Genomic DNA, 12,939 nt, shown 5'->3' on the forward strand with positions numbered 1-12,939 from the left:
ATAGAAGTACTACAACTAATGCACCTTCACCTGATATGATGACTACTATATGATTATGAAGGATAATGTTTAATTAGGAAATGTGTCCTATTTACTCTGTGTTGAACCCTGATGTGAAAAGAGAAAGTTGATTTATCTCTAACAAACTGTGGTGTGAGTAATGGTCTTATTTCAAATGTGTTGACAAATGTTTTGTTTAAAATAGTAACGTTGTAATCCTTTTAGCTATATGTATTTTGGATACATATTTGTAAAGGTGTACATTCTTTTTTCACCAAAAAACAAATAATTTTTTTTTTTTTAAAAAAGATTTTACAAACAGGTGTTACATAAAGCACAAAGTCTTGAGGAGCACTGATAATCAGATTTTAAACTTTTTGTACATTTAAAAAAGATTTTTTGTAATCTGCATTGGGCAATTGAATATATTGTTTATTACTTAGGTAAAATTACCTTTTATCAAGCATTGCTTTTGTAATATTATCAGCAGTTAAAATTGCAACTTTACTCTTAGCTTCTTCCGGTGGATAATACTATTCTGGAAGAACACAAACAAGAAATCTTGGAGGCAAAGCAAATTGTTCGGAAACTTACATGTTTTATATTGTCATCTGAAAAAAACGATGAGAAGGAAAAGGAGAAAGATAAAGAAGAGGAGAAAACTGAAAAGGTATCAAAGAAATATTACTTTAGATAGCATCTGCAAAGCATTTATAAAAGGTTGTTATAGTTGCGTTCACATTTTGCACTAACGCATACATTTTCAATGCATATGTATTTAAAATAAAATTGTATCACGCATGGTAAGGTTACTTGTATTTACTTGTAGGCAGCAGAGGCATGCATAGACTTAATTTTGAGGTTATCAATTGTGCTCAAAGTGGGCCCATAACATGTGGTTCCCCACTTTGTATAGTGGCTCCCCTCTCTGTATAGTTAGTTTCCAAACTGGTAATGTTTGTGTTGTTTCATCTATGTCCTGCTGCTATTGGCTATGTTCAAACATTTCTTAAATTAGTTGGACACAACCATTTTTTTCAAGTAAGATTTAAAGCATTGGTTTGTTTAATTTGCAGGCATTCTCTGCAGTCTGCTTGGCTTCCATAGCTCTTTTTGTCTTATTTTTGTGTACATCTGTTTATTGGTTTTTAAGCAACAAAACAGCAAACATGTGGCAAACAAATACAATCTGTCAAATCCCTTCTGTCATCCTCCCAAACCCTCTTCCCACTCCTCCCTCCCCCATTTCAACTCGGATGTACAATAGAAAGCTAAGAGACCCTTCACACTGTCCCAGCCCTGAGGATATTCCCAGTGTTTCAAAAATGATATGTTAAAAAGGAGCACATCATGTGTTTTGGCATGATGGCATGGCACAACTCTCCTGTGAAAAACCTACTAGAAAGAAAGCTGATACAGATGTAATACAGTATTATTACAGATTGCATCCAGGGTATCACAGAGGAAGGTCATCTGGGGAAGTTTACAAGTCTGCTAAGCGTGTTCCCCACTGGAATTCCATTGTGTCCAAGTCCTTGTGTGTCATTTGCTCGGGTGGTAGTCTTTTCAGCAGTCCATTTAAGTATATCCTGGAACCATTGGCTCATTAGGGGGCTCTTCTTGGCGATGGCCATGCACCACCTCGCTAATATGATCAGAAAGGACGCCATCTTGCTCGAGTAATTCCTTTTACCTACTGGTAGTGTTCACGCAGGCAGATCCGGGGTGTACATTTAACTGCCTACCCCTGATTATAGTCTGCCAAAAACGTGCTATTATGGGGCTTTCCTTTACCATGTGCCAGAAAGCCACTGCCCCCCCCCCCCCCTTACATCTCGGGCACTGTGTAAGTATACGTTTAAAGCGTGGATTTAATTATAACTGCTGATTCCGGTGCAAAACTTGGACCATGCTTTCTCGTCCATGACCTTCACTAAGTCCTGTTCCCATTTTTCCTTTACTTTAAGGCAGGGTGACTTCACACTTTTTTTGCAGTGCCATCTATATTATCGAAATGACTCGACGTTCTGCGCCTATGGTCTGCATAGCTTTGAAGGGCTGGTGTGGTGGGGGGGCTCTTATATTGAGGCCCTTTAGCTTGCTGAAGTTTTAGCTGTGCGAAATTTTATAACTGTCCCCAAGGCACCTGGAACTTCATCGCCCATTCCTCAAAGGGTGTTAAAATCCTTCGAACAGTCCGTCCCATCATGTGCGGACCCACCCGGGTACATCTATCCGCACCCATATCTGTAGGGATCCTTGCTATCCTGGGATCTGCCCTTGGGGTCATCTCAGGGCAGTACCCCTCCCCAAACATCAATTTACTTTGTCTGCTTCCATGCTTCCTGGACCACCCTCGTGATGCTTGGCGCCGGGAATCCCCATCTGTAGACCCCCAGAGGGCCTGGTGACTGAGGTTTCGGGGGTTTACCTAATAGGTCTGTCCACACCTCATCCCTGATATCTCATCTGGCTGTGTGTTGTACCTGAGATGCCAAATAATATAGCTTGAGTTCTGGAAGGGTGAGTCCACCTTCCTCATGTCCCCTCCGAAGCGTTGCGAGTGTCACCCTTCTGCCCAGAAGAGTTCCATCAGATGACTGTCCAACGTCTTGAAGAAGGGGGGAGGTCCAATCGGATACGGTATATTAGCAAATAAGTATAGTTATCTAGGTAAAATTACCATTTCACAAATCGCTAACTTCCTCATCCGAGAGCTCTAGAGTAAGACTCTCCCAAAACTGAATTCTCTGCCCTTCCTACATTATGCAGAAACGTGTCGGCCACATCATGATACAACTGAATCTCCAGGCAACGGAACAAGTAAGATTCCCAGCGTATGCCTGTCAGGTAGGTCACTGCAGAGTCTCCTCTTAAGGGCTCCATGCGTAAACGCCAATGACTTCCCTATATTGACATGGTAACCTAACCAGTTGACTACATGGTCGATCATATGTAGCATATAAGGCACGTTTAAGTCTGGTGTATGAATGTAGAGAAGAGCATCATCCACATAGAGTGAGATGACATGAGTTTGGTCGTCCACCGTTATTCCGGCATCTCGGAATTGCTCTCTAAAGATGTGTGCCAATGGTTCTAATGTGAAGAGGGGTGGGGACAGAGGGCAGCCCTGTTGTGTGCCCCTACCCAACTGCCACCTTGGAGAGGCCTCCTGCCATTTCGAACCCTCGCCACATGCTCTCGAGACATTTTGGCTGATCCATCTCCTCCTGTTTAGGCCTATCCCAAACTCTGGCAAAACTTGTAAGCCAACTCCAGTACATCGCGTTGAAGGCTTTAACCGCATCCAAAGACACGACAGCTAGTTCCCCCTTCTCATCCTCCACCCATTCTAGATGTGCTGGAGGCATTGTAAAATAATTTACTCATGTGTCCCGTCCCCTTTCCTCCATCCTGTATGGGCTTCCCTTGCGAGAGACGGGATTGGAACCCCTTTTCCAGCAGAAAGACATTTCCCCTTCAAATTTATTGGAGTGCAGTGGTGCGGCCCCAGGAGCATGGGCTCCCTTAACCCCGCCCATCGGTGCCACACCTCAGTCCCCTTTTCCGCAGCTGACTGGAACGGACCGCTCCACCAGCGCTCCTGGGTAAGGCCTCAAAACTTTGTAATTCCATGCACTTTCCACTGAATCTTTTATTTTAGTTTTCTTTTGCAGATTTGGGAACACTGTCCACTGGTGCCATAGTTTGTCCCCAGCGCTTCACTACAACAGATCCCCACGCACTCTGCCTCGGATGCCTTGGTGAGGACCACGGTTGGGACGGATGGTCCGTGTGCAACTCCCTCACGCCTAAATCACTTAAACACGGACTTGAGCGTTGGAGGGAATTGTTCAACAGGACTCCTCCTCGGAACATCAACGACTAAGTCCGAAGGCACCCTGCAAAGGCAACTCCTTCCCGGGGAAGCCCTCTGGCGGGAGGGGTCAGTCTGGAACTCGCACTGGCTCAATGTGCACCGAGGCTCATGCAGCTACAGGCCTCATGGCCGAGGGGTCCAAGGTCCCTACCGGTACCACAGGCAAGGTGCCTGTGAGCTCTACTACGACTTGGACCCATCCTGAGGGGTGTTGCCCTGATACCAGGTCCTTACCCGAGGGGGCTCCTTTATGCATGGCCACTACCGGCGCAACCCACAACTACACAGCCCATGCTCCCTCCTCCGGCTCCACCTCCACAGCAGCCCATTCCAGAGGCCCCAGCAGCCCCGGTGCAGGTGCGAACCCCCACCACAGTCGAGCCTCAAAAGGTGACTGGCGTTACTGGCGGAGAGCCTGACCATCAGGGCAAAGGCGAGGCCTGGCATCCCCCTACAGAAGGATGTTAAGGCTTTGGCCAAAAAGGGTTGGCTCAAGCCCCACTCCACGCAACCCGTCAACGAAAAGCTTGATGCTTGGTTCAGAGAAGCCCAGGGCGACAGCATACTGCTTTCTACACACCCGCAGCCACATCAGTTATCGCTGCAGCATCCATGTATGCCAAGCCCCAGGCTTCGTCTAGTACTGCCACAGCAGCCCTTCTGAACAAGGAAGAAAGGACTGTAGTCATATGGCAAGAAGGTCTACTCGAATGCCGGGTTGCACCTCAGACAGGCTAACGCAGACACCCACCTTGCTGCAGCTAATCAACGCCTGTGGATGGAAATCGCTGACTTTCTACCTGACATTCCCTAAAGACAAGCAAGCCTTCTTCGAGGCGTGCCTAGCTGAGGCTAAACTCGTGGCTCAGGATATTATGGAGTCTTCTTTAGGCCATATTGCCACAGCTAACAGAGCAGTCTGTCTGGCAACAGACGGGTGCACAGCCTGGCTCAAAACTACCAGGTTCAACTCGGACGTGCAGGATAGAATCTGCACCTGCAACCTTCCGTTGGAGGGGGGGGGAGGGGTTATCTTTTCCACTCCTCAACTGATGAGGCGCTTGATAAGAACAGCTCTCAGACAGCAAAGTCACTGACCATTCTTACCAAACAGGCAGCTAAACCTTTCTCACAGGCACAGTCCTGATCGGACAAGGGACTTTCACTTGGCAGATTCACTATTTCCAGGACTGCAAAGCCAGGCAGCCGGACAGGTCTCACAGTCGGCACCGAAGGAAACACAAGGCATCAAATAAGGGGGCTCTTCCAGTCCCCCTCTTCATCAGGGACAGGGCTTTTACTTCTGCATCTTAACTATCCAGAAGAGCCACATGGGCCTGCGAATGGTGTTGGATCAGTCTTCCCTGAATCTTAACCTACCATTGCAGAAGTTCACGATGGTGACTCCAGCGCTCATTGCCGAGACACTGTGTGGGGGAGACTGGATGTGTTCCATGGACCTGAAGGACATGCATCTCCACGTTCCAGTTTTGCAGCCTCACTGGGCCTTCCTCAGGTTCTGGTTCATGGGCCCACATTTCCAGTACAAGGTTCTGCTCTTTGGGTTAAATTCAGCTCAGTCTTCATGAGGCTCATGAATGCAGTGGCGGCTCTCCTCCGGTCGAAAGGGCTGCATGTCTACCCATACCTTGACGACTGGCTAGTCAGGGGCTCTTCTCCGGAGCAGGTTCGAGACTCAGCGGACAGGCTTATTTCGACCCTATTCGATCTGGAGTTTTCTATCAGCTACCAAAGTCTCAGCTCATGTTGGGGATAATTCTCATAAATGTGCTAATTCCCTTCACCTTAGAGACCCCCAGCAACTTTGCTGTATTTTGAGGACTTGATTTTTTACCTGGAAAGAGTGTGAGCCTTTTTCCCCCCTCTATCCTGTATTTTGATGTGTTTTACTCTTGTGTTCTTTGATTATGGAGTTTTAGACATCTTTTCATTTGTCACACACAGCACCCTCAGTGCATTGACACAGGGGAAGCCTTTTAGGCTGTCCCAAGGTTTAAATACTTTCTCTGGGATAAACTACTGTTTCCCAGAGAAAGTAAAGTGAAATTGACTTTACTAGTCTTTTCAAATTCCTAGACCCAGCACACACTATCTTACAATACAGTACTGGAGGGGTTACCTAGTATCCCCTATATCCAGAAATTCAAGTAGCAGTCAAATGCTATCCTTTCCTCTCAAAATGGCTGGTGGCAGTGGTTTTACAACTAACTACCATGACTTTTCCCGACCGCGAACACCAGTAGCATTAAATCGCGGGAGCCATGTTTTTCAAGTTGGCGCCTGAGCCCCCTTTGTTTAAATAGGTCTTCTTTTTTCGCCATTTCTTTTTGGTAAGGTCCTTCTAGAGTTGTCTTTGCGCGCCAAACCAGTTTTGGTCCCTTTGTTCCATGCCTTTGGTGGACTTCAGGACTGAAGACCGCCTCTGGTGGCCGAGTGTCTGGGGTAGGCAGGAAGTGAGGAAGGTGCCCGAAACTTCCTGTGCTTAGTCTCCTTGGAGACCCAAATGCACTCTGGCCTAATTGGCCGGCTGTCCGGCAAGGACAGCCACCCTGCTGAGTGACTGACAGCTTGCCTGGAATGAAAGGGAGAACTGAATAAAAGGCAAGGCTTTTGGCTTGGAAGGCCGAGTCGACCACTGGACGAAGGAACCGAAGAACTTGGAAGAGACGCCTGCTGCAACTCCTGGACCGTTGGTTTGCCTGGTGAAGCCCTGCTGCTGTGCTGAAACTCCAAATTCGTATCGACAGAGAAGTCCCTGCAAGGACGACTTCTCCCCCTGAGTTGGTGGGACCAATCAACTCCAAAGTTAAATACCATATAACAGCAAATGGTAGGGGTATGTCTGCACAGTATAATTTATTAAAACATATATAGCTTTGACAAAATTGTTACACATGTTGCAGATATGTAATCGACAGGACAGATTTTTAGGGGAGTGACTGTAAAGACTGGAGTGGGGTGTCTGTACTACTACACACTACATGGTTGTGGGAGAGGCACCCCAGCCAAAGCTCTCTATTGGTAGCACTGGACGAGCAGCCAAGGCTGAGACCCAAGGAAGGTGATGCAGGCTGGTTCTTGGGTACAGTGAATCCCCAAGCCCCACACAATGGGGCTTGGGGATTCTGATGATTCTGCAGGATTCATCTCAATGTGGACACAAATGCCCTTAATTCCCAACCAGGATTCTGAGGAAGGCCAGGGCCATATTACACTCTTAAATCCAGGTAGTAATTTTTTATTTATTTTTTAAATCAAAGTTTATTGCCATTTTAGGTTAGAACATCATGCAATGTATATCAACACTCTTCTCCTCGGTACAATTATAACAGTAACCCTCTCCCAACCCCCCCCCCCCCACCCTTTCCCACAGCCATGGATCAAGCACAAGTATCTGCAGCGTCTATAGAGCTTGCAGAGAACATTTCAAGGTACAATCAGAACCTTATTCATTTGCACACTGGAGCCTTGGGCTTGACTCTGTCTCCCCTGTGGCACATATCTCGTGTAGCACACCATCTGATCAATGTACAATTCCTGGTGGTCCTTCATATTCGGGGTCGTCCCCAAGCGTGATTTTGTCACGAAGGCCAGGCGTCCATACTTGTCGAAAAAGGGGAGCCACAGTCTTTCAATGTCCGATTTAGACTCCTCAATGAGATGTGTTAAGAACTCCATGTCATAGATAGCCCTGACTTTGGTGACCCATTCTTTTTCTCCTGGCATGTGTGGACTTTTCCACTTCTGGGCTAGACAACACCTTGCCGCCACCAACAAGATCTGCAACATATGACCTTGGGTCTCCTAATGGTCATCACCCACATCAATTCCGAAAAGGAGGCGGCACATGGTCCTCCCCACTCCATCAACCCCTTTAATCCAGGATAACACCTCTCCCCAATATGTCTGCACTATTGGGCACTTCCACCACATATGCATGTAGTCACCTTTTTCCGACATTTCCAACAGTGTGGGTCATATCCCACCCTCATCCTAGCAATCCTCTGCAGGGGGGTAGTGCCACCTGTGTAGCACCGTCGGAGCCTAATGTTGGAATTGGAGCAAGGCCATTGAGCGGTTAGCTTGTCTACACATCTGGACCATCTTTTTTCATCAATTACCCCCCCAGGTCCTTCTCCCATTGTATCCGTGCTGGCGGAGGATCCCTTGGAGCAGATAAAAGGAGGAGTTTGTAGAGATGAGATATCACTCCCTTGGAATCCTGTCTTGAAATGAGTAGTTTCTCAGTCTGCCAGGTCCCTTCTGAATGTGTCCCCCCCCCCCCCAATGAGCGTTTGGTGAGAACTCCCATGAGCTGGAGATAACGGAATGGGAGAGGTTGCCTAACCCCAGGGCCTCATCCACGGCTTTCAGGGGTATAAAGGAACCCCCCACCCACAGCTGGCCCACCCTGCTAAAACCAGCCTCGTACCATTGTTGAAATGCGGCTGGTTCCGCAACCTTATCTATGAACGGGGGGGGCCCCAAATGCAGCTCAATGGGGAAGGCCATGTTGTGAGCCACCTATAGTAACCCTCCTCCATCCACACCGACCACAAGACCCCCGACACCGGGTAATGTAGGACCCTTCTCGAGAAGCACGCCCTGGGGACCCACAGCCATTCATCCAATGTTACCGGGGCAAGAACTCTGTTGTCCATCACTACCCACTGCTTTTCCGTCCCCGGGGTGAAATGTTCCACCAGCACCCTCAACTGGAAGGTGTTATAATATGTCTCCAGGTCCGGGAACCCCACACCTCAATTTTCCTTGGGCCTAGTTAGTACCTCATAGGAGATCCTATGTTTCTTGCCCGCCCAGAAAAACCGTAGGAGGGCTCGTTTTACCTCTGTTAGGAATGTCTTGGGCACCTGCACCGGGAGCATTTGGAACAAGAATAGGAACTTGGGGAGAATCACCATTTTCACCAAATTGAGGCATGCCATCCATGAGAGTCCCCATCTCGCCCACCTTTCCATATCCCTCTTGACTTCTGACCAGAGGGGGAGAAAACTGTTGGGGAAAGGTCGTCAGGGCTGTGTGTCACTTGAATACCCAGGTATCGAAACCCGTCCCTCTGCATCCGGAAGGGGAGTCCTCCCACATAGTTCACCTCTGCGTCTGGCAAATTGCCCACTATGAATGCCACCGACTTCCCGAAGTTAACCTTAAACCCAGAGATCTCCGTAGCGTGCTAGACTTTGCAGTACCTGAGGCACTGTCTGGGTTGGTTTTGTGATATAAAGCAGTGCGTCATCGGCAAACAAGCCGATCTTACAATGTGAGTCCCCTATCCATACCCCACTGATTGCTTCATCATTGCAGACAGAAATAGCCCAGGGCTCCATGACCAGCGCATATATTAGGGGGGATAGTGGACAGCCCTGCCTCGTGCCCCTCCCCAAGGAGAACGCTTTTGATTCCATCCCATTTGCAACCGCTTTAGCTGAGGGAGTAGAGTATAAAGCCAACATCCAGCCTAGCCACCTCGGTCCCATCCCCAGCGATGAGAAGACCTCCCCCATAAAGGCCCAGCTGGCCCTGTTGAAGGCCTTCTCGGCAGCCAAAGCCAATAAGTGGGCCCCCTCCTCACAGACCACCCTCGAGTTCAACACATGAAAGGTCTTACACATGTTGTCGGAGCCTTGTCTGTCCAGCACAAATCCCACCTGATCTGGATGGATCAAACGGGGGAGGCACCTCTCTACTCGGGTCGCCAGGATTCTGGCGAAGATCTTGGCGTCTAGATTTAGAAGGGAGAAAAGCCTGTATGAGTCACAATCTGCCTGGTCCTTTCCCGGTTTAGGTATCACGGTAATCGGGGCATGTAAGAACGTAGGCGGGATTGAGTCTTGGTTCCTAATTTGGTTATACAACTTGGCCAATGGTTTCACCTGAATGGGTTGACACTGTTTATAAGAATCTGCCGTATACCCATCACCTCCAGGGGCTTTTCTCGCTTTTAACCTCTAAATGGCACCCTTCACCTCTTCCTCCGATATTTCCCCCTCCAGGCCCTCAAGTTCTGAATAGGTCAGTCAGGGTAGGGGATGTTCGGCCAGGTATTCCCGGATCCCTTTCATCGACTCGCCCCCTTGTTTGGTGTACAACTCTCTATAGAAGTCCGCGAAACATTCCACTATTTCCTCCCCTTTCTTACACATGTTGCCCCCTTTGTCTCTAACGAGCCCTACCCTCCTTTCCATTCTGCCTCCCCTCGTTCTGCGTGCCAAGAGAGTCCCCACTCTGTCCCCCCCATTCATAGTATCTTTGTTGCGTGTAGCTCAGCTTCTTGATCACTTCTCCTATGAGGACCGTATGTACGGCCTGCCTCTTCTCTCGCATTTCCCCCAGGAGGGCTTCACGGTCTCCCCCCCCCCCCCTCAAGAGTGAGTCTGGCCCGTAGAGAACTCAATTCTTCATGAATCCTGCTCTCAATAAGTCCCCTTTCCTGCTTGCGCCGGGAGCCCTCAGCTATAAGGAGACCCCGAAAAGTGGCTTTTGCCGCCTCCCATACCATCAACATGTCAGTGTCCACATTGTCATTTGTCTCAAAGTAGGCTATCATTTCTTCCCTTAGGAAATCTCTGTAAACCCGGTCCCTTAGGAGTGTATCATTGCAACGCCATCGAGAAGACCTCAGGGTCACGGGCAACAACCAATTTACCACTAGGAGCTTGTGATCGGACCACGTGATTGCTTCCACCCTTGGTACATCAGCCACAACTCCTCCTTCCTCCGAGATCAATAGAAGATCAATTCTTGTGTATGTGTGGTGTGGGGGAGAGGAGGTGTATCTCCCGGGCCCAGCCACGATCTACGCATACATCTACCCAATAGTGTTCCCTTAAGAGAGTCTGCAGGGCTATATTGTCCTTGGTAGCCCCCTTGATCCCCACACCCTTTGCTGACCACTAGTCCAATTGGGGGTCCATAATGAGATTGAAATCACCGCCCAGTATCATTGCCCCATTCGTCCATTACTCTGAAAATCTGGGTCAGAAACCGCATCTGCCCTGTGTTGGGTGGCCAATGTAATCCGTTCACCCTCACAAGTACCCTTAACCCAGAGAAACCCCCTTAAAACCCCTCTTAGTTTCCACTTCTGTGAGGTGAAGTGATTTGCCCAGGAGTATGCCTACCTGAGGTGAAGTGATTTGCCCAGGAGTATGCCTACCCCCTCCTTCTTAGCACTCCTATGGGAAGCCCAAAAATTCCGCCCAATCTCCTTTCCCTTTATCATCGATTCCTTCCCTTGTTTGTAGTGGGTTTCCTGTAAGAAAAGGACCATTAGCTGGTTATGAAACATGTTGCTAGTCAAAGATCTCTTATTCTGAGAGTTCAAGCCTTTTAAGATTCAGTGTGCCTATCCTTCCTTCAACCATTGTCGTCCTTTGATCTAATTTTCTGTATATACCTCTTCACGTTCCTATTACGGAGCCCACTGTGAAGCATAAAGCAATGGCTCGAGGCTGATCCCACTTCAATCTTCCCTATCCAGTGCTACCCATCCCCACCACCTCCCCATCCCTTGTTCCCTCCCATCCCCCTTTTCAAGGCGTCTGTCTCCATCCCCCAAGACTTGTTTGGGTTAGTCAACGAACCACCAGGGGCTCGTCCGAGTCATTCAGTTAGCGGGGTTTCCACCCCAAGCTTCATGTTTATACCATTCCCAATCTGCATGTCTCAAGGAACCCAAGTCAGGGTCTCTCATTTCCCCCATCCCGCTCCCCCCATCTTAATAAGATTCCAACTGGGCCATGAGCCCATCAACACTGCGGCAACCAATAAGAATCAACGACTGGCTCCCCAACTTCGGGAATAAACGCAGTACCAACACAGCATGGGGGGCAAGCCCATTTGCCTGTGGTGCCCAGGCACCTCAGCCCCCTGTATCTTCAATGCCCTTGTGTGGGGCAACAAAACCAAATGCAACATGCCCAACTCTTGGAAAACAATTTCAGAGTCACTTTAAGTGTCCCTGAGAGGTAGAGGAGGGGTGTCTATTTTTTTTATACTTGCGGGCCCCTTTCACCTTGGCTTTGCCTTTAAACATATCCAGGCCACTGGGACCCTGGGCGGGATCTCGGTCCCCTCCATTCCGGCCACCGGAGGAGCTGGCTTGACCACTCACCAGATCCCCCGTGACCCTCTGAATGTCTTCCTCAGACACAAGATGGTGTTTCTCCCCCTTCCATTCAAACGCCAGGTAGAAATGATGGCCCCAACGATACCTGACCCCCTTCTCCTGCAGCCATCTGGTGAGATTGCCACTTTTTTTCCTCATCAACAGGGTGAGGGCCGAGAGGTCCTGAAAGATGGCCACCTTAGAGTCCTCATACTGTATGCTGTGAAGAATCTTGGCCTTGTCCAGGATCCTAGCCTTGTCTCTGTAGTAGTGTAGCCGAGCCAACACTGAGCGAGGGCCTTTGCCTCCCCCTCTGTTCAATATGATCTTCTCTCTGGCGTCTGTCCCCAAGACAATACGTATGTCATGTACCTTGCCTTCCAGGCCAAGCGGGCTTTCGCCGTCCGATTTCCCCCAGGCCAAAGATGCACAAGTTATTTCTCCTCTCCCTGTTTTCCATGTCGTTGACCTTGAAGCACAGTTCCTCCTCGCGACGTTGTGCCTCCATGAACCTTGCCTCCATCTGGGTTTCCAGGAGTGCCGTGGAGAGCTGGTTGTTCTCGACCCCCTCCATGCGATCCTCTAACATGGTTACTTTCGTCGTGAGATCCGCCAGTTTGGCCTCCATGTCTGTCCTTATCCCCTGGATCGCCTCTAGGATCATCTGGATATTGTTTTGCATGGCACCCAGATCGGGGGAAGGGGTGGGAAGGCCCCCGGATGCCATCTCACCGTTGTCGGCCTGGAACTGGTATTTAGACAGGACTTTGTTCCAACTCATGGGAGTCGTGCCGCAGCGTTGTCAGGGCCGCCGGATATAGCAATGACCCCGGGTCCACTACGCGGTCGTGGGCGCGTCGCCCCCGAGATCGTATTTGTCTCCCCTGTGGTGCTCCGGTAGTCCCAATGG

At 49.1% G+C, this 12,939-nt stretch overlaps 1 protein-coding gene across 2 annotated transcripts in view; it reads left to right on the forward strand.

Moving 5' to 3' along the window:
- THOC2 (THO complex subunit 2) overlaps window positions 1-12,939 on the forward strand; it is a 2,257,836-nt gene that overhangs the window by 474,469 nt on the left and 1,770,428 nt on the right. For both annotated transcript variants that reach the window (XM_069612670.1, XM_069612671.1), the window contains exon 10: window positions 515-670. In XM_069612670.1, the coding sequence (XP_069468771.1) occupies window positions 515-670 (156 nt within the window). The remainder of the gene's footprint in view (window positions 1-514; window positions 671-12,939) is intronic.

Source organism: Ambystoma mexicanum, chromosome 5p (assembly GCF_040938575.1).
Source record: "Ambystoma mexicanum isolate Mex_15411 chromosome 5p, UKY_AmexF1_1, whole genome shotgun sequence".
NCBI classification, from domain to species: Eukaryota; Metazoa; Chordata; class Amphibia; order Caudata; family Ambystomatidae; genus Ambystoma; species Ambystoma mexicanum.